Raw genomic sequence first — 24,298 nt, 5'->3', positions numbered from 1 at the left:
AAGAATATGATAGCTTTAGAATAAAAAAATTTTTTTAGACTAAATATTATATAAAAGTCTGTCAGTATGGAGATCGTAAACATGTTTCCACCACATTATCTGGTATCTGAAGATCTTCATTCTAAGAGTTTGAATGCCCGGGTAAAACAAGATTTGGGTTATTAAATATCCAGTTTGTTGATCTGGTTTTTACATATACTTTTCTACTTGATTAAAATCCATATACGAGCTAGCGCTATTTAACACTTACAATGTGGCAAATGTTCTTGAGCGGTTTTACGTGTATAATTTTATTTGATTCATACAAAAAAAGATTGGCCATGTTTCATTTTAAGAATCTAATTTTTCCACTCTTAGTTTTTATTTCTCGAAAGAATCTCTGCCTTTTCTACTTCACGGAAGAAATGAATGAGGCGTATTAAATGACGGAGGCTTATTCACAGCAACATTAGAACTTGGGCTAGAGCCTAAGATTTGGTGTCATGTGCTTTATTATGGTACCTTTAAGGTTTTGAGGGAAATTTAGTTACAGTTTAGTTTTAGAACTATGATTTGCTTCTGAAGCTCAGGAGGGTAATTTTAGACTCGAATTCAGGATAGTTTGCTACTTGCCATTTCCAAAGGGTCAGCACTTTGAAATTCCTTGCCTGTGGCTACTAGATAAGTGTATATTGTTCATGTGCAGTTATTGACTGATTTTAAAGCAGGATTGACTTCAGGCCAGTTCCCAAATTGCAGGACTTGCTTACAGCTGGATTGGTCCCACGCTGAAGTTTGTGCTTGGAAATTATCTACATTCTCAAAACGTGGCATGCTCCTTTTGATATTTATGGTATCTTGCCCTAAGTCAATTAGGGGCCCTACTCTTACATGCCCATAGGTGACCACATTACTTGCCAGATGTTCTTGCTCCAATAATCTTCATTGCTCTAACATAAGCATTTTGGGGATAAACTACTTTGCTTGATATTCCTGCTCTGCGTTTGTGAGAAAAAGCATCTGAGAGCCAATGATAAAGGTTAAAAAGAAAAAGATGATGAATTTACTTAACCGAAACTGAATGTGCCAGGATTTGGGTAAAATTGAAACCATTCTTCATCTGGATGTAGTCCTTTATTGTCTCAGAAATTATTTATTTGAATTCATTTTTTTATTTGGGAAGGTCCGAGATTTTTTCCTTCACCTTTTGGCTATGTTATCTTTTTGCAGATTTACTTCAGTGTTTTGGCGTATTTTGTTAGTATTTCCAATTTTATGTGAGTTTTCAGCAATTTAAGGAAATTTAGGAAAATTTCTAGTAATCAAATCTTTAGGAAAGAAAACTTTTGACTTCATGTGTATGTGTATATATGTGTGTATATATATATATGCACACACACATATATATATACACACATACATATGTATATACTTGAGTGGTTTATTATGCTTGCCACTTCATAGTTTGAAAGTTTACTCCTTAAAACTTTGTGAGGTAGATCTTTCTTGAAGGTCTGTGAACAAGGCTTCTCAGATGAGATACCAGCCCCAGATGGGTCACATGTTCCAGGTTGTATAACTAGTGGGTGGTGGAGTCAGGAGTCGAATGCAGTTCTTCTGACTTGACGTCTAGTAATTTTCACAGCTTTTCCCTAAAGCAAACTTAGTAGTAGAAACTGAATTTTGAGAAACAGTAACTTTTCCTATCAATTTCCCTAAGTATACTGGTTCATAAACACTGTATTAACTTGAATTATAAACTAAGGTATATAACTGGGAGGGGGGCGGCTAGGAGATATCCTTGACTGGGGAACATTTTTTATTATCTTCTGTGAGTCAGTGAGTCGGTTGCCAAACAAACCAAGTACACCCAGAGGAAACTCATTTGAAAAAGTCAAGACAGGCTTTCTTTCTCTCTCTCTCTCTCTCTTTTTTTTTTAAGTACAAGAGTATACTAAATACATTAATCTCTTATGTAAAGTACCTTATGCTTACTGTGAATGCTAATGTAATTCAATATATTTTGATAATTCAGTATGTTTATATAGTTAACATAGTCAAAGTATTGTCTTAGATTGAAAAAACAAAAGTATGAAACTCAATAGGCAGTTGATTGAAATGTAGCAACTGTTAAACTATTTCCAAGGGTGGAAATTATATTAGTAATGATCACCAAACTATTTGCATGACTAATAGCTACATTTAATTTGCATAGTTAGTAGCTATATTTAGATGGGAGAAATAAGTGGTATAAGGTCAGTGTTCTAAGTGAGGAACTGGCTCTATGTAGAAACCAAAGGTATATTTTGAACTCTTTCTTACTCAGGTCACGACAAGAAACACATTTGATTTTAGATCTGCCTAGGTGGCTTTGCAAAATGGTGTTCTTAAACTATTTATTTCTTCATATCACCAGAGCTTTTTGTGCTTTTTGTTAGAAATATGGTTATTGTATTTTACCATGTGTGAATCTATGCAAGAATGCCCTATTTCTTTTACAGTCTTCAGTGGGTATTATTTATTTGATTTAATTCTGATTTTGTTGATCTTACATTTTTGTCTATGGATAAAAGGTTGCTAAGCAAGTTGATCATTTTTAAAAAAATATTTTATTTATTTATTCATGAGAGACACACACAGAGAGAGGCAGAGACACAGGCAGAGAGTGAAGCAGGCTCCATCCAGGGAGCCCAACGTGGGACTCGATCCCGGGACCTCAGGATCACACCCTGGGGCTGAAGGCAGCTGCCCAACCGCTGAGCCACCCAGGCGTCCCAAGTTGATTTTTTTTTTTTTTTTAATTTATTGAGAGAGAGAGTGTGGACATGTGTGAGTGGGCAGAGGGGGAATCTTAAGAGGAATCCCAAGCAAACTCCATGCCAAGCCCGGAGCCTGGTGCTGGGCTTGATCCCATGACCCCGAGATCATGGCCTGAGCCGAAATCAGGAGTGAGATGCTTAGCCAACTGAGCCACCTAGGTACCCTGCAAACTGATCATTTGTAAATAAAATTTGGAGGGTAATATTTACTTAAGATTATTTCCAAGCAAGTTAGAAAAGCCCCCTTGTAGTCATAGGTGGTTCTTTACTATTACAGAATGTGTCTGACAATCTTTAAAGTAAAGATGGTGTATATGCTCTTATGTATTTTTTTAAAGATTTATTTATTTATTTTCAAGAGAGGAAGAAGTGCGAGTGCACGCATGAGCGCAAGTGCACCTGTGTTCAGAAGTGGGGGGAGAGGCAGAGGGAGTGTATCCCAGACCCCTTGCTGAGCGGGAAGTCCAATAGGGGCTCTGTCCCTACAACCCATGAGATCACGACCTGAGCCAAAACCATGAGTCAGTCACTTAACCTAGTTGGTTTGAACCACTCAAGTGCCCCATGCCTTGATACTTTTTTAAAAGAGTAAAATTTAGATTTCTAACATTCAGACTTGATTACTCTTATGTAAGTAAAATATTATGGTTTTTACTCAGGAGAAGAAAAAAAAAACCCTATAGATTATCTACAATGCAAACAAGATGATGTAAAGATATCAACTAAAACTTTTTTTTAAAGCCCATTATATGTTTTGCTGTTTTTAGTTTTGCATTTTCTTTTCAGTTCATCATTTTTGCAGAGGTCACTGGAATAATAGTACAAAAAAATTTTCCCATCTTGTAAATGGTTTTCTTTTGTTTAGGAAGTGCATTTCTTAGTCCAAACCTAAATGAGGTAAGGAAATAAACTAGAGAAAATGGGCAACTACAAACAGTAGTGTTGAGACAAAATGTGTTCCAGTAACAGTTGGGGCACATTTGGTGGTAATGTGTTATATCAGAGATAATAGTTTGCATTTTGTTATTAGCATAAGTTTTGATCAAGTGGGGATAAAGTTAGAATCAGATTAAGTGTTTGTGCTCATATGGAGGACTAGTATGAATATTTTTGTCTAACTTTTAAAATTAATAATTAACTTCATGAGTTTAGAGACTTTTTCTTATTTTTCCAGAATGTAAGTTTAGTGCTTGGCACCTCAAAGGCACTCAGTGAAATCCTTTTTTTAGTTGCATAAATTTTTGAAAAGCAACACTGCATTATATTTTAGAATATTTGGAGTTTTTTAGAAAAATGATGGCTCTATCTGGAAATAAACACATATGTAATTTGCAGATAAACTGTTGAATGAGATAACTGACCCAAATAAGAGAATAGAAGTGAAGGCATTTTTGTAGGTTAAGAGTCTAGAAGTGTAGGGTGATGCTTCAAACTGTTATTGAAATATTGAATATATATTTGGGGACTTTTCCTTCCCCCAAACCATCTTCTTGACTTAATCTAGAATTATGTGAAGATATTTCTAATACAAATAAAGTAACTGAGTATTGGGTTAAAATGTACTCACTCTTAATTATTTGCACTCATTAATTATACTGGTTGGATATTTACTTACTAAAATGAAGTTATGCAAGAAGAAAAGTCTGAAACAGGTCTATTATAAGAATTATGTTTGTAAGGACAAATTATGTTTTAGAAGGATGGTCAATGAAGTCTTAGAACGGCTTTGGGAATAGTGCCCCCTTATGGTTTAAAAATTACAGAGCCTGTATTCGTTTTTTTACCATTCAAAAATGATAAAACATTTATAAATGTTAACACTTTTTAAAAAAGCTTATGATGAACTTAGAAATTTATTCTTTTTGGTCTGAGAAATGGGGAAAAATTAAACTTCAAGGAAGAAGATAAAGGGTAGACCTGAATCAATGTGTAGGCAGCCAATAGTGTTCTCATAGCTATATATGTATTAAAATTTATGCCACTGGGAGAACAAGGAAGTAATCAAGAATTGGGTTAACTTTAATCTCTTTAGAATTCTGGAGAGGAAAGTGGAGCTGGAACTCAATTTGTTTAAGAGGTAGAACTAGTTTGGGAATAGCTTTAGTAATGGCTAGAACCTTTATCTTGTCCACATGCAGAGTTTTGTTCTAATGAAGGATCATAACATAAAATAACTTAAAAATCTTATTAGATTGCAAAAGCAAAAAAAAAATATATGATTAAATTCTAAACCTTTTCTTAAGGTGTAGTTTGCCTCAATCACTAGATAAAGTATTACAGCACTATGCAAGGCAGAAAAGAATGAATAGGAAAAACAAAATTACTTTAACTCATTTTGATTTCTAGACTTAAAAGTGGGTCACAGAAATACGTACATAAAAATGAAACCCAGGCCCCCTAGGGCAGGAATTTATCTTCTAGTTTCTGAATCTAGAATGTGGTAGATGTTTAATAAAGGTTTAAATAACTGAATGAAAATTCTTTCTAGCCCCATAAAGTTACCAGTGATTTTTGAGGATAAAAACAGTTTTAATTTTAAAGTGAAGTGGCATTTTTTTTAAATTTATGGTATTGAATTTATTTTGAGATTTTAAATAGCACTATAAGTGCATATTTTGTTTATGTTATGGGGACAAGGAATACAAAAGTTTAGGAAACTCACTAAAGACCATTTTGGTAACAGTAGAACTTTTATTCCATGTCAAAAAGTTATTTTTGGTGCGATTATGAAAGCAATATAGGCATTGTAGTAAATCCTAAAGAAGCCCGAAGAAGAAAACAAAATTTCGTAATTTGTAATTGTAACATAGAGTGGTAATTCCTTTACATATGTAATACTTTGTAAATCGGTGCAAAAACACTGGCACAGTACACAGGTGTTCTTAATACAGGACCAGCTGTTGAAATAATACTTTTGGACCAGTTTGAAGACAGTTCACTTGGAGCAAGGTTTTTCTAATTGCAATTTGTCGTTCATGTAGTAGGCTTTTTCATCTGGGCTTCCATGAAAGGAGAATTAAGCCCTACAGAAAATGACCTGAGTGATGGTTTCATCAGTTCTCCTAAAGATGGTATATAGTACCATTCTAAATGCTTTAGAGTGAAGTTAATTCGTTGCATAAAATGGATGTCTTGGGGCATTTGGGCTTGTCTCTTGAGAACCCCAGTTGAGAAGGGCCAGGAGGGTTATGAAATCAATTTAGAGGGTCACCAGCATTCAAACAAAATGAAATAGAGTAAAGTAAAAAATAGACTACATTGCACATAATAAAATTAATCTACATTTTGATATTGTCAATATCCATTAATTGAAGGCGAAAATGATCTGAGATCATAATTTTTTTAAAAAAGCATATGTGCTGAAATGGGATAGAAAAGCAAAACGTTAGATTTATACAGATATTTTAGTGAAAAGACATATATGACAGGAAGGTTGCCAAGTTATTGTAATATTAAATGGATTGGACACTGTAGAATTCCAGTATAGAAAATTTTATTTTTAGGGGCATCTGGCTGGCTCAGTTGAAGGAGCATGTGACTCTTGATCTTGGTGTTGTTAGTTCTGGGCCCACCCACATTGGGTATAGAGATTAACTTAAATAAATAAATAAACCTAAAAAAATTATTTTTAAAAGTACCTGGAATTTATTAACAGGACTTATCAGTTTTGCTCCTTTTCCTTCACATTGTAAAGGGAGTGATAACATGCTACTGATTTCACATGGTTTTGTTTCCATAAAGGATTTCAGATAATAGTGTACCTTATAAAAATATGAGCCTTTGCTTTTCCTGTGAGCATAGTTAAGCACTTTAAACTTAAAATTGGTTTTGTGAGATAGGTGGTATCTTTCAGTGTGGGGGAGCAGCAGACGTTGCTGTAACTCCTGAAGATCTGTCTTTGGTAAGTTAGTGGAGGTGCTTACTTAGATCATATTGTTTCAGTTTTGCATTGTGTTGATTAATCTAATAATTACAATGAAGCAAGGCACAAGGCTAAGTCTTAAAGTCTCTTAAGTAGTTATTTGCTACCTTGCAACACTATTCCTATTTCAGTTGAAACACTCATTCACAACATGTTGGAAGTATTGAGGAAACTTGATCCTTTAGTGAGAGATTCAGTTTCTTTCAGTAGGAGTTGTTGGCAGCTGTGTAGTTAGGGTGTCTTTGTGTCCTTCTAAAATCATTTATTGGCCACTTGAATGTCTTGGTATTATAATAACACAGTACAAAGATCCCGACAAGTCTATTCACTATATACCTAAGAAGCTATTGCTTAGCTATGTATTCAGTTATGTGTTTAGTAAGGTTGCTAATGATTTATGTTGGGCTTGTACAAAGTAATGTATACTTAATATTTAATATGTATTATATTTTGCTTCTTATGTAAGCACATCAGAGGGGTAGTCTGTTAAATTTACCAGTCTGCTAGTCCTTTGTACGCTTACTGTCTCATGAATACCACAATTTAAAGATTTATCTTTTATATAGCTCTTTCTAAATTCTGTTTTAGAAAATAATTTTTCCACATATTTAAAAAAATTTAATTTTGATTTTTGGTGAGATTTTGGCAGTCCCATCATTATGTTGAAGTATTACCTTGATTTCTTTAGTTCATTAATGTTTGTCATTCATTAAAGGTAATATTAGTCTCATAATTGCAATTAAAAACTAGAGTGCCGCCTAAAAGCAGTTTATTATTGGAGGTAAGTCTAAGAATTGTAAAGGATATTTATTTATTTATGTAAGTACAAATTGGAATGTTTATATATGAATAATGCTGAATAATGCTGAGTGAGTGGGATTGCTTTTGTATCTATAAAATGGCAACTAAATTTTTTTTTTTTCTAAATGAAATCAAGTTCTCTAAATTATTTGTCATTGTAAGACTAATAAGCATTGTGCCACCAAAATACAATAGTTCTTTATGAGGACATCTGATTATCAAAGGATCATGTGTATATAGTAAGTCGAAATTTAGAGGAACTTTCATAAAGCATTTCCTGATGTTTTCTTATTTAAGATGAACTTTTCTATACATTTTGGAATTGTTTAAATTTTGCTTTCATAGACATTATTTGTCGTTTAGTGACTTAGAGAAAGAACCTTTGGAATGAAATAATATGTCTGAAAATTTTCCTATGTGTTTCAGATGAGGATGCCATCTGTTCATTTTGTGGTAGATAATGGTGGGGGAAGTTGGGCATAAAAGAATTTTAAGATGTTTAAGGCTCTAACTTAAGATACTAAGTGATCTATTTCTCTCCTTTGCCAAGTAATGTATTCTATTTTAATTTTAACTACGCAAAGTGAGTAAGTTATTCATTCCTACATTGAAAGGTAAGATAAGAGGTGATAGATGCTCATATCTTGGTATCTGATTTTTATTCCTGATCAGTAGTAGCATTACTGCTGTGCCATTTAATTATATTGTTCTTTTTTTTAAAGACCTAATTTGTATGTTGACTAAATGCAGAATAGATGAGAAAATCTGGCATGCCTGTGAATTTTCTGTTGTATAATATGTGCTTTTCTTAATTGTTTTTAACACACAGGGTAAGTTGTTATAAATGTGTTTATGGCTTACCACATGTTGGGTAAAATTAAATCCCAACATCTTATCATGGTTAGTGTTATATATTTCCCCATCATTTATATTATTTAATTTGTAGATCTGATTTCTAAAAATACGCCCCAGAGACTGTTGGGCTTCTTTGGTACTTCATGGAGTAGAAGGATATTGAATGTGAAAGAGCCTGTCTTCTCAGTTTCACGGTAGCAGAGTAACCTGATAAAAGGCCACTGTGGGAATTAATGAGCTAAGCCGTCATTCAGAATTTATTCAACAAATAGTTATTAGTTCCTGCTATATTCCAGGCATGGTGCTAGGTACTGGAAATACAAAAGTAAGGAAGATGGTCCTTGACCTCAGGCTGCTGTTGAAGTGGGGGCTGGATAGCCACTTGTCAGGGATTTTGAATGAGGAATACGGACATTGGCTAGCGGACTGCACGAAGGATCTTTAAGGAAGGTTTCTTTAGAACCTGAAGACTGTGATTTTATTAGGTTGGTGTGAGATTAGAAAATAAAGGACAGAAATTAGGGATGGATGTTTAAAATGCTAGCAATTCTTTATGGTGGCACCTGAAGTTTAGAGACCTAGAAATAAAGATGCACTGAGTTTGGATCGTGAATAAAAGTAAAACTTAACACAAATCAAGCTGTAGAGTTTTGGAATGAATGTGATCAAAATTGAGTCCGAGATTTTTTTTTTTAAACTGAGTCAGATTTCAGGTCAAGATCTTTGGGTGAGGAAGTTTAGAACTTGCTATTTTAAAGATTTGAGATTCCAGATATAATAGAAAAAAAACTTTTGAATATATAAGTCAATTTTAGTAAATTGAACTTTAAAAATCTGGGAACAGTTGATATCTTGGGCAGTACATCCAGAATTATTTTAGATATGAAACTGATTTAAAGTGGAACTTGCTTTATTTTTTAAATAATGAGCTTAACAAAGGATTTCTAGAAAAAAAAATTTTCGTTTAATTCAGGCTGATGTCCTATCTCATTGATTTGTTAGAGTGAGCTTATCCATGCTTATTAACACCTCTTGTCATACAGTGTTGGGGTGAAAAATGTTCTGCCTAAGTGAATTTTCTGGATGATGAAGCTACTCTTTTTAGCAGTGTGTTTTTTTTAAACTTAAACCTTTTTCATGAATTCTAAAATGCCTTAGTTTTCTGTCTAAGTGGTAGGTATATAGTTAATGGTTTATATTATTTATAATTATTTGTATACAGTATAGTATTTATATCTGGTATATATATTGAATATAACTATGTCACGTTAACTCAAGACTTCTTAAACATCAGTTACTGTACTGTGTTGTGATGAAGGGAGAGAACAATGGAGATATTTAAAATTATTTGCCCTTGGCTTATGATAAAGCTCTCCTATTGTCTTGCTTTTTGAATCAGTTTTTGTATCTGCACCTTGTAATTCTCCTCTCTTTAGGCTATCAGCTGTCACCTGTTATCTATCATTTAGTATCTATTGCTGGCATTACCTTTTCTAATTTACTGGTAGAACTGAGCTATAGGTCGAGAAACTGTGTCAGCAAGTGATTGGCTTATTTTATAAATAAGAGTTTGATTTTGCCTCAGATTCGGAACTTCTTTAGAATATTTTATCTGGACTGTGAGTTTTTTTTTTTTAAGATGGTATTTGTTTATCAGAGAGCATGCACGCACAAGCGGAGGGTGGAGGGGTGGGCAGGGGGAGGGAGAAGCAGACTCCCCACTGACCAGAGCGCCCAATGTGGGGCTCAGTCCCAGGACCCCAGGATCTTGACCTGATTAAGCCACCTAGGTGGCCCAAGTTTGTTTTTGTTTTTGTTTTGTTTTTTTAATTGTATAGAGCCTAGAGGCCCTTACGGAATACTGAACTCTTAAATCCTTTGAAAATACCATTATGTTCCCTAATCTGATGGTCTTGTCAGTTTTTCAAATTCCTGTTCATTCTTAACCAAAATGTTGATCTTCCGCCAATAGAAGTTACCATATTTTTATTTTTTGCTTTTCATTGGTCTTAAATCGTCTCCTGATTGGTCACATTTTGTAATGTTTGCTCCAAAAGTGGTTTCCTTTTCATTTTCAACCCATTTTGTTTTGGCTGTGGGTTGTCCGATTTCTCTGGAGTTTCTTCATTCTAATTGTTTTCCTCCATTAGCAGGAACTCCCCCAATCAAACCATGGACAGTTTATGAATAGATTTTGCTTCAATCACAATTGCTTACATCCGTAGATCTGTTTCTGTTCCATTTTAGTAGTTTCTTGGTTCTAAACTGGAATGTTAGGACATCAGACAAAATAGTTTTCCTAATTTCTTAGTATTTGGTGGCTGTCCTCTAAGCACTGAATTATTGGGTGAGGATGTCATTTCCCACACACCTTCCCAGTTGAAGAAGAGAGTGGAGACTTTCGGAGGAATATCCAGCACTCCTTTTCGTCTCAGTTTTTCATTATCTCATTCTCCATTCTATCCTCTCTTATTCCATTGGGGTTGTCCATTAGCCTCCTGTCTTTATTGCTCTCCCCAAACCTTGTCTCCTTTCAGCTCCCTCCTCTACTACATGAGTCTTGTTCCCCCTTTAAGAAAACTATTTTCCCAAGAGGGCGGGGTAGTTGCTGTGATTTGAAATAGGATGGTGGTAGTGGGGAGGCCATATAGGACCAAAATAAAGGAGAAGTTCGTTGTCACGGGTTGTTTTCTTTCTCAGTTTCTGAACTTCAGTTTTCTAATCTATAAAATGGAGGTCATGATACCTACTTAAGTACATGTTAGAATTAAGTAGGATGTATAAAGTTATTAGATAGATAGATGTTCATTAAGTAGCCAGTTACCTCCTCCTTTTCCTTTATTCACATATATGGTTTGAGGAAATATGGTTTACGATAAGTGTTAGCAAACACAATAGTTTTGAGTTTAGGCTGTTTTTTTTTTTTTTTTTTTTTCCCCCTGGTGTGTAAGATGTTTCTTAGGGATCAATTGCCTGGTAAAGGAAGGGAGTGGAGGCAGGATTGTGTGGAGGGAAGGTAAAAATGTGCGCTGCCGTCCGTCCCATCGGTGTTTTGGCCAAGCTGTAGAGTGAATAATGCCCATTTGAGTCGTACCATGTTAGGCTAAAATGGCTGTTCCTTTGGACCCCTCCCTCCCTCCCTCCCTCCCTCCCTCCCTCCCTCCCTCATATCAGGCACCATATCAGCTGCCTAGAGAAAGACACAGGCCAGCTTTGAGGAGTTTGCTCACAGGCTGTGCTGCTCAGGTCCAAGCCGACTTCTTGAGGCAGACCCTCTGTAGATCTGTAGAGTTCTCTCTGGGCAGCTTTCCCTTCCCGAAGGCTCTATCAGCCTTGGTCTTTCTGGACGTGCTGTCCCGTCTCCTCCACTCAAGGTTACTCTGTGAGGCTCTACCTGGGTTCCCTTGTCTTTTTAATTATTGTTTTTCCTTTTTTTTTTTTTTTTTTAACATTTCACTGTACTTTTTTTTTTAATTATACATCTACCTATTCATCCGTCTATCCACCTTTTTTAACTTCCAGTTTTATTGGAAATAATCAACATACATTACTGTGTAAGTGTGAGGCATACAGCACGATAGTCTGATTTGCAGATATTGTGAAGTGATTACCACAGTAGGTTCAGCTAACATCTATGCTTGTAACACAGTCTGTCTTGGTCTCTGAGGTGCAGTGGGGTGCTTTAGCCTCACCGCTTCCATCCTCCCATTTTATAAGATGCTCTCAGTGTGTCTTGTTCTTGAATAGGGGTTCGTTTTTCTTGTGAGGGGGAACAAAGTCAAGAACAACCTATGTTGCCATCTTAGTGACATCACTCCCCTGGCAAAGTATTTATTGACAGAGACTGTTATCTAATCCACTAACATATACTGTAGGGAAGGGGTATATGCTCTCTGATAGTGGCAGCAAGAAGAATCTGAACTTACCAAAGCTGTTGTACATTTGCAAGGTGTACTATTTATTTATTTTTTTTAAATTTTTTTAATTTATTTTTTATTTATTTATGATAGTCCTACAGAGAGAGAGAGAGAGAGAGAGAGAGAGAGAGAGAGAGAGAGGCAGAGACCCAGGCAGAGGGAGAAGCAGGCTCCATGCACCGGGAGCCCGACGTGGGATTTGATCCCAGCCGGGTCTCCAGGATCGCACCCTGGGCCAAAGGCAGGCGCCAAACCGCTGCGCCACCCAGGGATCCCCGCAAGGTGTACTATTTAAAATGGATTTTAAAAATAGATTTCTTAGTACGAAATTTTATGAAATTCTTTCTGGTTATCCATGTTTCCATGCATACTGAAATTGTTTCTGTGATGGGACAGTTCACGTGGTTTTGAGTGACAAGATTTGGTACTTTAAGGGAAAGCTGCCTTATTAGAAGAGGACTCTCAAGTAACGTGACTCTTATTAGTCAGGGTTCTCCAGACGTATCCAGTGGCCCTGTCAGGTTGACACATAAAATTAACCATCATGTATTTCCTCAATGAACTTTTCCTTTCTGCATTTTTCTACAGATAGATACACCATCAGGAATGGAATTACAGTCATGGTACCCTGTTATAAAGCAGGAAGGCGACCATGTTTCTCAGACACATTCATTTTTACACCCCAGGTGAGTGGGTATTGGCTCATTTGTTAATTCATTCATTTGTTCATTCATTCATTCAACATCTGTGTGTCAGGTACTGTTCTAGTTCCTGGGAAGTCATTATTTAGTTTCAGGCTTGTTAATGAAATGAGTCATAAATTGTGTTGAATTTTTGAGATAACCGTTTTTTGGTGTTTTTATGTTCTTTCTAGGAATTTGTTATTTCCCTTTCACCCTAAAGTAAAAATTGGAAGTTTTTCTTTAATTTCCTTACTTCTCTTTAAGAGGTAAACCAACTCTACAAGGGTTTGGTATGCAACTTTGATATTTTACAAAGAAATGTTTTGAAACTCAGAAGCTTTCATAGTAACCACGTCCTTCAAAATCCAGCTCATGTTTTCAATAAAAATGCACCTTGGATTATAAACTTTTTATTTATTCCTAGATTTTTATTGCTGTAGACACATATTCTCCCCAAACATGGTAATGAAGCATCTCAGTCTTATTTACATTTGCAGAGTTCCTACCATACCTATTGTGTTTGAAATAAGTCTTTGGGCAATATTAAATCTGTCAGTTTTCTTAGCAGAATACTGAGTTTTCATCCTCAGAATTCATGTAATTAGTAAAGAAGAACAGAGATTACTGTATAAAAAAATGAGATGTAATGACTTAGAGTTTAGGGAATGAAGTAGTACATCAGTAAGTGGTTGCATCTTTTGGCTAAAGGTTATACAGATTACAGTTAATATAGTACTTCAGTATCTAGCTCAAATTTGTTCTATGGGTCTCTCAAATAATCTGAACAATTTTATGTTTTATGTGAGCTTTGAGCAAAATTGGTAGTTCTCCCTTCAATCTTAGTTTTGTACAACTTATTGAGGTTTTATCAAATTAAGAAGTACTAAAGTATTTCAGAAAAATTGCTCTGTGGGGTTTGAAACAAGTAGGACTGCCCAGCCTCAGTAGCTTCGTGGTATTCAAAGTGCTATACAAGAAGGGCCCTGGGAGCTCCTCATCAGGCCTGTGGTGAATCATGAATCAGGCCATAGCCTTCTGGTGTGGGAATGAATCAGCCTGTATAAAAAAAAGGAGCAAGGATTCCTTTCTTTGGACCTGTAGCAGGCAAGAAAATGGTAGTGCCTGGTCTTTTTTTTTTTTGTAGCATAAGCCTTACCTATTCAGGGCTATTAAACAGCTCTAAAGTGCTTCATGCTTTTAGTTCTCAGGTGGTTTTAAGGGAAGGAGATGAGACTAATTTTCTTTCCCAGTGTCTCTCTAGTGTTTAGAAATTACTTTTTGCAAAATAACAAAAATTACTCATAATTTTGCACTTACTCTCTAAAGTACTGAAATTTTAAAGAATTCTTTTCTATGATCCTTATTTTCTGAGTTGTTATGTTGTCTGTGTTAGTATAAAGTTTTTTAACCATAGAAATAGATTTAACATATTTTGTTTTTTACCCAAACATAATATGTGTCTTATTTTGCCTTTCTGTGTTTTTAGCTACTACTTATACATGTGTGATAAAGTGGTTGCCCCAAATGTGTCGCTTACTTCTACTGTATCCCAGACTAAAGAGGTTACAAAGACAGAGGCAAGTAGGTCCATACCAAGACAGTCAGAGAAGCCTCATAGTAGTGGGAAACATCAAAAGATGGTGTCTTACCCAGATGTCTCACTGGAGGAACAGGAGAAAATGGATTTAAAAACAAGTAGAGAATTATGTAGCCGTTTAGGTAAGTATTCAGAAATTATTTTTTTAAAAATCATATATCTAATAACTATGTTTATTCATCATTTTTAAAGAGGATTTCTATTTAAGAGCGTGTTCCAGATAATTGAAGCTTTTATCTTAAAAAAAATGTACCTTTTAAAATTCTGAGTGACTACTTAGAACCTCAGTTCTTACCCCTTTTTTTAGAACAGTTATAGCTATAGAGGCTAACGATATGTGTATGTAGGCTACATAGTTTCATACTGCAAGTGATTTTTACGTGATTTTTTTTCCTTTTCCTGCCCTTTTTTGCTGTCAGTTTTCTTCAGAAGGTCCTTTCTAATTTGCTGTGAACTGCGAAGCCATTTTATAATGCTAAGAAGTATATTGGAGCACCTGGCTGGGTCAGTTGGTAGAGCTTTGGAACTCTTGGTCTCAGGGTTGTGAATTCAAGCCTCACGCTGAGTGTAGAGCTTAAAAAAAAAAAAAAAATCTTAAAAAAAGAAATAATGCTAAGAAGTACATAAGAATAGTTAGGTATAGGACTCAGGGAAACTTAGCCATGTGATAAGCCAGAATTGAAGAATTGAAAACTCATAGCTCTAGGAGCCAGGCAGATGGCATAAAAGCAGAATGCTGGCTAGACATCTTTCAAAAAAAAAAAAAAAGAAAAAGAAAAAGCTGCCTAGTTACAGTGTCTTTTAAAATACTGTGGACCAAATGAGACATGTCTGTTCAAAGGCTGCCTATTTTACTACCTATATAGCAGCAGAGCTTTGCTTACAGCTTAGACAAGTGTAACAGCTATTTCAGCTTTCTTAGAGTAGTTCAAGAGCCCGTTAATCATTAACTGTTTTAATAGGTAATTGAGATTCTTTGTGGGGTTTCTGTATTTTAATTATGAGATTTTTAAAATTCAACTTTCTTTGGATTTAAATATGGCAAACTATAATTAGAATGTACTATTATGTCATATTTGTGTTATATTTTATTTCCCAATCTAATTCTAGTGACTTTTAAAAAATTGTTGGTAGAGTTCATATACTATAAAATATACCCTTTTAATTAAGTGTGCAATTTAGTGACTTTCAGTAAGTTCACAAAGTTCAATAATCACAACTGTTTAATTTCAAGACATTTTCATCATCTCAGAAAGAAACCCTGTAATCCATTAGAAGTTATTCTCTATTTTTCTCTTTCCCCAGCCTCTATTTATTTTTTGTCTTTATAGATTTGTCTATTCTGGATATATATGAAAAATATTATGTAATATGTGACCTTTTATTGTCTGGCATTTCACTTGGCATAATATTTTTTTAGTCCATGATTTAGCTAGCATATTTTAGTACTTGTTTTCTTTATATAGTTTAATAACATTCTGTTATTGTATAGATAAATATACTACATTTTGTTTATCTACTTATCAGTTGATGGACATTAAATTGTGTCCACTTTAAAAAAAAATAGGCTCCATGCCAAACATTGGGCTTGAACTCATGACCCCAGGATTAAGGAGTCCAATGCTCTACAAGTGAGTCAGCTGGGTGTTCTGAATTGTGTCTACTTTTTGGCTGTAATGAATAAAGTTGCTGTGAACACTTACGCACATGTTTTAATGTAGACATGTTTTCATTACTTTTGGATATGCATTTAGGAGTGAAAGTCTGGGTCATGTTTAACATCCTGAGGGGCTGCCAAACTGTTTTTTAAAGCAGCTGTACCATTTTCCTTTCTACTAGCAGTTTATGAGGGTTCCAATTTCTTAGATCTTTGTCAACACTTGTTATTGTCTCTCTTTTGATTATAGCCATCCTAATGGTTGTAAAGTGGTATCCATGGTTTTGATTTGCAATTTTCCAATGACTAATGATATTTGGTGCCTTTCTATGTTTTATTGGATCTAATCAGATCTTTTGCCAATTTTTAAATTGGGTTGTCTCTTTACTATTGAATTATAAGTTCTTTATATTTTCTGGATAGTAGACCCATATCAGATATATGATTGCCATTCTGTCAGTTGTCTTTTCATTTTATTGTTGGTATTTTCTGAAGCACAAAAGTTTTATTTATTTTTTATTTATTTTAGAGAGAGTATGCATAAGTGGAGTGGGAAGAGGAGAAGGAGGGAGAGAGAATCTTAAGTAGGCTTCATGGTCAGTGCAGAGCTGGAGTTGGGGGGCTCATTCTCACAGCCCTGAGATTGTGACCTGAGCTAAAATCAAGAGTCAGAGGCTTAACCAACTGAGCCATGTAGTTACCTCAAAACACAAAAATTTAAAAATCTGATGATGTCCAATTTATTTTTTCTTTGGTTGCTTATGTAGGTGTTATGTTTAAGAAACCATTGCCTAATACAAGGTCACAGATTTACATATAAGGGTTGTAGCTCTTACATTTAGGTCTTTAATCCATTTTGAGTTAATTTTTATATACAGCGTGAGGTTCAGTCTCACTCTTTGTATGTGGATGCAGTTGTCCCAACATTATTTGTTGAAAAGACAATTTTCTCCTGATTGAGTTGTTTTGGTGCCCTTGTTGGATACCGTTTGCCCATAAAAGTATGGATTTATTTCTGGACTTAGTATTTATGCTAATACTACACATAGCCTCGATTTCTGTAGCTTTGTAATAAGCTTTGAAATTGGACAGTGTCAGTCGTAATAGTTTATTACTCTTTTTCACGATTGTTTTGGCTATTTTAGATTCCTTGCTTTTTCATATGAATTTCGGCATCAGATTGTCAATTTCTGCCACAAAGTCAGCTGGGGTTTTGATAGGAATTGCATTGAAAAGGTAGATCAATTTGGGGAATATTACTGTCTATCTTAGTCTGTTCAGGCAGCTATAACAAAAATACCATAAACCGGGTGGCTTACACCACAAACATTTACTTTTTACGGTTCTGGAGGCTGGGAAGTCCAACATCAAGGCACCAGCAGGTTTGGTGTCTGTCTGGCAGAGGCCTGCTACCTGGTTCATAAATGTTTGTGTTCTCTTCAGACACATGATGGAAGTCCTCAGGGCATAGATCCTATCATGAAGGCTCCACCCCCATAATCTAATTATCTCCCAAAGGCCCACCTCCTAATACCATTATTTGGGGCATTAGGATTTCAACAAATGAATTTTGGGGTCACTAACATTCAGTTAATGATACCATCTGAACAATATTAAATCTTCCAATCCTTGAACATTGGATGCCTTTTCATTTATTTAGGTCTTTAATTTTTTAAATGATGTTTTATAGTTTTCATTGTATAGGTCTTGTACTACTTTTCTTAAATTTATTCTTAAGTATTTCATTATTTTTTATTTCATATGTAAATGGAGTTTTTTCCCCTTTTCATTTGTGGGTTGTTTTAATGACTTTTTAACAGTGATATTCATTTTTTGTTACTTCATTTTTGCCTCTCAAAGATCCATCAATCTCAAGTAATTCTACAAGTAAAAAGAAACCTGAGTCTACCACTTGCAATTTCACCAGAGACACAAGCAAGACAGGAATAGACCATGATACCGCGGCTTCATCTCCACTTCTTGTCAAAGATATCATTTGCGAGGATGACAAGGGAAAGATCATGGAAGAAGTAATGAGAACTTATGTAAAACAACAGGAAAAACTGAACTCAATTTTGCAAAAGAAGCAACAACTTCAGATGGTAAAATTGTTATCTAAAAGATAATCTATTATGAAAAGATACTTTTTGCATATTCTCAAGAAAAGTCAAGAGAGGTATTATAGATGTGTTTAAGGTTTAGAGTTCTACACTCATAAGCAGGGTTGTTTTTTTTTTTTAATTTTAGAGAAAATAGTTTCCAAGATAATTACTTTTATATAAAACTGATATGACAGCTGAACTTTAGATGTTTTCTGTCCTGTTTTTTTCTGTATTGAAATTTTTAGCATGATGGAAGTAAAATAAAAGTTGTATTGTGATTCTTTATATTACAGGAAGTTGAAATGTTGAGCAGTTCAAAAGCCATGAAGGAACTCACTGACGAACAGCAGAATTTGCAAAAAGAGCTTGAATCTTTGCAGAATGAACATGCTCATAGAATGGAAGAATTTTATATTGAACAGAAAGACTTAGAAAAAAAATTAGAGCAGGTAATGAAGCAAAAATGTACGTGTGATTCAAATTTAGAAAAAGACAAAGAGGCTGAATATGCAGCACAGGTAAGAATTACTCAGTTTGTATAATGTTGCCCTTTCAGTGTGGAAATTGAAGGTGTTACCTTCTCTATTAAATTACTTTTTGTCAAGCTCATTTCATTGGGCAAGATTTCAAAATAGGTAATTCTGTTAAACACAAGTTTATGGCATATCATCCAAGATGATTTTTTTATTGTGATTGCTTTATTAAACTTTCCTTAGGTTTCTGTAGCTTAGTTGCCCAAATTGCTAATCTCTAGCTGTCTGAATATCAAATGTTGTATTATCTTAATGTAGTAAATGGGCTTTCAGATCAACAAATTAACAGACATAAACTGTTACCCACTATGTTCAAAAGCACTTGAGCAAAAAGGAATAACAGCTCACAACTTGGGGAAGATGAACAAATCACCCTTAACTTGATCAGGCTGTGTGAGGGGTACACTAAAGTGTAGGACACGGTGACAGTGGTTTAGTGTTAGTTCTCTTGACCCTTTGTTTTTCCCTCAATTCAATGTTATGTCAAAGTTGGATGAGTATTATTAGATATTTAAGAGATTGTAATATGCACGAAACAGTTCATTTTGTAAAAAGTAATTTGAAAGTGGGTCTTTGCCATGGTGTGAAGATTAAATGGAAAAACAAAACTGAATGAGAACTAACACAGTCTTTTAAACCCCTCAGTTGGCTGAACTGAGACAGAGATTGGACCATGCTGAGGCCGATAGGCAAGAACTCCAAGATGAACTCCGGCAGGAACGGGAGGCAAGACAGAAGTTAGAGATGATGATCAAAGAGCTGAAGCTGCAAATTTTGAAATCTTCTAAGACTGCTAAGGAATAGAAACCTTTATCGAGATTCATCTGTGTATTCCCAACAGGGTTTATTTTTGTTTGTTTATTTGCTTTGGTTATTGAATTCTGAATAACTTGTCTGCATGAAGATAACTAGGCATCCTATCCATTTGTAGATCAGAGAAAGTGAAGAGATTATATATTAGTACATAAATTTTTACATTTTCCAAATGAATGAAAATGTATGTTTCTTTGTACTTTTTTTCAACAGTACTATATGGTTTCAACTATTAGATAATCTGCCTATATTTCTAATGCAAATTTAGCAGTTGTATACTTTTTAAAAGCTGCATTGTGTGATGGATAGTTGTGGTCAGTTTTGTTACCCATATTTCAGACTCAATTTTACATACAATGGTGGCTTCATATTTCAAAAATATGGAGCTGCTGAAGGAATTGAATCTATTTTTTTCATTAACACAGCCTCCTTTCTAAATTGATACAGTACGCTCATTATTACACATAAAATTTGCTTTTATTTTGTTCATATTATAGAACGAATTTCCACCAGTTCTCTTTTTTTTGATGTCTCCTAAGAGACATTCTGTCAAAAGAGGAATTTCATTGATGAGGTTATAGCACACCCCATAGGCATACTGAGGGAGTATAACATACTCTGTTATACACTGGTATTAAATACAAGAAGCAGTTGTAATCTGTTTTTTGCTTTAAATGTGGTTATATTTAGAATTTCTTTTTAATGCAGCAACTTCAGAAGAGGGAATAAAATGTAATTTTTGAACTTTTGTTTATGTTGTTAATAGAGGTGTGAAAATATTAATGTTGAGAAAAAACTGATAACCATTGATGTACATCAGTTTGTATACAATCCATAACCCTCCTGTACAGTTTTTATATGTAGTTATGGGTCTTACTGAAATTTATATAATGGATTTGTTTTCTGTAATGGGTTTGTTTTTCCTTAAAATGTAAAATATTAAACACCTTGAAGGTTATTTTGGATTTTTGTATGTTTAAATGTTAAGTCTTATCAATATTTGCACGAATGGACCATTGTCAATTACTACTTAATATCAAAATCAGGAATTTACAGTCAGCTGATAGTGTATGATAGGTTAATATAGGGAAGTTTAGTTACCTGCCACTAAAAGGTTTTTAGATAATTTTTAGAAGATAAAGGAATTCCATAGTTTGGGGGAGGGGCAAATCTTCTGCACTTTTTTTTTTGCACAGAAAAGTCTGTCATTCTTTAATGGCAAATTTCATATTCGTTAATTCTTGGCTTAAAAAATACTAGGTAAAATTCTTAGTATGCATTTATTAAAGGAAGTTTCCTGAAGCTACCATTAATTGACATTATTATTCCAGGAATTTTCTGTTTGTGTTCTCATGTAGAGTAATGTATGAAATTACTTGAGAGCTAAATTTATTTTTTAAATAAATCAGCTAGAGTTAAGGTTATATACTATTCCTGGTATAGACGACAGATGCTCTACTGATACAGAACTTCAAAAATCAGTAGTAGGTTATCATTTAGTCAGTTATTTTCATATTTTGCTTAATGGTACTTACATATCCTAAAAGAATTTTTGTACTTTTCAAAGTATAGTTTCTTTACTAGAGTGTGATGTAAATGTGTATTTTCTATCTTCCATTTAAATTTTTACTATATTAACCCTGCAATTTAATTTGTTGTTTCTTGGACTCCTCAGGGAGGAACAAATGTTAAAAATGATATACCCTCCTAATACCTTTTATTTAGATCTGGAGAAAGAAAAATCACAAAGACAGTTTATGATAGTGTTCATTTTAGTTGTGTCAGTTAAGCTTTTTGGGAGATAAACTCAAGCCCCTATAATTTCATTTTTCTAATTTACTAAAAAACTTTATGCTTTATATTACTTAATAAATGACAAGCTTACTTAAGTTTCAACCCAAAACCTCTACAATAAGTTGCTTAATCTTTGAAGTATTTTATTTTAAAATTCTAAGCAGTGCTTAAACATCTTTAAAATACATAAACTCTTAATTTAGAATTGAGTAAAAAAATACTTTTTCTAATCCTTTGCATTAGAAAAACCTGCCACGTGAAATTGTATAGTTTTCATTTTCCAGAAGATACATTGATGTGCCATAGGTTTCTGTTTAACTTCCTTGAAAATAGAGCTTTTAGTCAATTGTAAATATTATACCTATTCTAGTTAAAAGTAATTTTAAGTTAAACTGCACCACATAGGTTGAAAATAGAGAGATTTTGTAATACTTTAAAAGTGGCCTCTGCTGAAATATCCATATAAACTTATTCTTCTATTCTTTGCATGCTCATTTTGTGTGTTGGTTGCTAGCTTAAAGTTTGTTTTGGTGTTAGTTTTTGTGTGCCAGTTTATTAGGCAAGCAGATTTTTCCTCAGACTTTGTAATATTATTCTTTTTAGGAAAAATATTAAAATATTTACTTTAAAAAGCTGCATTAAAGGAACGGCCTATCAAAAGTGCTAGAGCATCTTAAGGAAGAAAAGATAGAGTATTAGCTTACTGGGTGATGGGTGATGTTTAATTTGGGTGATGATAGTTTCTATACTTTAAACATTGTGAGTAAAGGGTACCAAATCTATAAAGGCAGTAAATGTAAAACCTGCTGTCATTGAGGAAGCTCTAAACCAGCCTGATTTCACAAATGCAACTTGTAACACTATGAAAGGATTTGACCAACAACATAAGTTTGGCTTGTGCTTTAGTTTTGTAAAGCATATTCTTTTGCTTGAATTTCTGTGTCCATGAGAGTCAGGATGTTTTATGCTTCTTGAACTAATTTTATAACATATTTAATATATTACCAGTTGAGATATAAAATCATTTGTACATATTGAATTAAAAACCAGTTACTAAAGTAGGTGAAATAGACTGAGTACAATGATATTTGCAGGTTATCCATAGGTTTTGGAAGTCATGACCAAACAACCAGTTTATTTGCACATCTGTGGCTTCTGTTTGAAGGAAAGTAGAATGATGAGGAAACTCGAGTAGTAAGAAGCATGTTCAAGGTATTTCCCTAAAATTAATTGTCAAGCTGGTGCTGAAAGTTTTTGATCAGCTTCTAAAATTTTCTTCTCAGTGAGTTACATTTTGATTGCTTAGGGGAAAAATCCTCATTTTCATTTGCTCTTATGCTTTTAATCCGCACGACAGGACATTAAAAATCAATATAATGAAAAGTTGTGCTCATACTGTACATCTGTTTCTGTGCTTAGAACTACTTGTTAATTTTTATCGAAGCTGTCAGCAATAAGGGACACATTACTGCTGTATTATACATTGTGGGATTGAATAAACAGCTTAAATTTTTTTCTAGTATAGGATACTGACGCATTTCTATTATTGGAAGAAATTTGTATGGGTATTCTATATTGCATCTTGTTTAAAAGGACAGGTTTTTTTGTTTTTTTTTTTGTTTTATTTTGTAAAATCTTTACATTTTAGATGGCTTCTAAAACTGTAATGTAATCTGGAGCCTGTTTCTTTAGTAATAGAATTAAATGTCTTACATAGTGCTACTGTTTTTGAATTAGCGATCAAATGTAAAAACTGAAATTTAAAAATTAAGCCCAGAAAACAAAATAGTGTATTAAGTTAGCTGAATGTAAAAGAAATTTATAAGACTTTTTTCCTTCAATATAGATACCTCACTTGAAAATAAAGCACAGCATACTTAAAGTAGTTCTAGTATAAAGAAAAAAGTCCCACAAAAGAATTGCTTAATCTAGGACAACTTTGGGGGGAATTATAGTTTGGGAGAAATAAAATATACTTGCTTTTAACCATCCTGTTAGAAGTATTTGCTTATCCTGATAATTTTAAGCCAACACAGTAGTCTTAAATTATTTCTGAATTTCTAACCTGTGAAGGCAGTAAGTGAAATATCTGTTCTGCAACTGTTGAAACAAGTTGTTGACTATATTGGTCATAAATCAATTTAAAATTTTGCCAATGATGTACAGTTTTATGGTTAAAATTGCTGTGGTTGGTTGCATCACATGACACACAAAACTGTCCTCTACCTCACGTGAAATAAATATTTTATATGGTTTTACTATAAAAACAAGACTCATCTATCTGGTCACTTAGTTTACAAATTTTGAATTATATTTATTGAAACATGACATACTGTGCTCTCAGCTTATACCTCAATCGTATTTTGTGCTGTTTTCCATTTTCATGCCTTGTAAATAACTTGTATAGATTGTGGATTAAATTCCGAATAAAAACTTTTAATGCCAATGAAACTGAAGCCATTTTAGTATCCTGTGTGAGCTCAACTTTCTCGTTCCTTAAGGTTGACATTTTCTCCTTTTGTTTCTTTGAAGTCTATTAGTCATTACACACTAAACGATTAACTTGAGAAATCTTTTTTAAAATGATAAAATATGAAACTTCATGTGGTATTTCAGGTATAGAACATACCAGCATTTTGTGATAATTTCTTTCATGATGCATGATCTCTTGCTTTCACCTCTTTCCCTTACTCCTCTACTCCCACCTCTGGTATTATTACTTATTACAGCATAACAAAGTACTCCCAAACTTAGCTGCTTCAAATGACCTATCTCACACAGTACCTGAGGGTCAGAAACCCAAAGGCAGATTAGCTGAGAGTGATG

General features: G+C 34.1%; 1 protein-coding gene across 5 annotated transcripts in view; it reads left to right on the top strand.

Moving 5' to 3' along the window:
* The window catches only part of SKIL (SKI like proto-oncogene), a 28,232-nt gene extending 4,309 nt beyond the window's left edge, over positions 1 to 23,923 (top strand). For all 5 annotated transcript variants that reach the window (XM_072752237.1, XM_072752238.1, XM_072752239.1 and 2 more), the window contains 5 exons: positions 12,882 to 12,979; positions 14,463 to 14,695; positions 18,091 to 18,332; positions 18,626 to 18,850; positions 19,511 to 23,923. In XM_072752237.1, coding sequence (XP_072608338.1) covers positions 12,882 to 12,979; positions 14,463 to 14,695; positions 18,091 to 18,332; positions 18,626 to 18,850; positions 19,511 to 19,669 — 957 coding nt within the window. In that variant the 3' untranslated portion in view covers positions 19,670 to 23,923. The remainder of the gene's footprint in view (positions 1 to 12,881; positions 12,980 to 14,462; positions 14,696 to 18,090; positions 18,333 to 18,625; positions 18,851 to 19,510) is intronic.
* Positions 23,924 to 24,298: the final 375 nt, after the last annotated feature.

This window comes from Vulpes vulpes, chromosome 3 (genome assembly GCF_048418805.1).
Source record: "Vulpes vulpes isolate BD-2025 chromosome 3, VulVul3, whole genome shotgun sequence".
Lineage (NCBI taxonomy): Eukaryota > Metazoa > Chordata > Mammalia > Carnivora > Canidae > Vulpes > Vulpes vulpes.
Note: the sequence above shows the minus strand (reverse complement) of the source record. Positions and strands in the feature narration are given on the sequence as shown.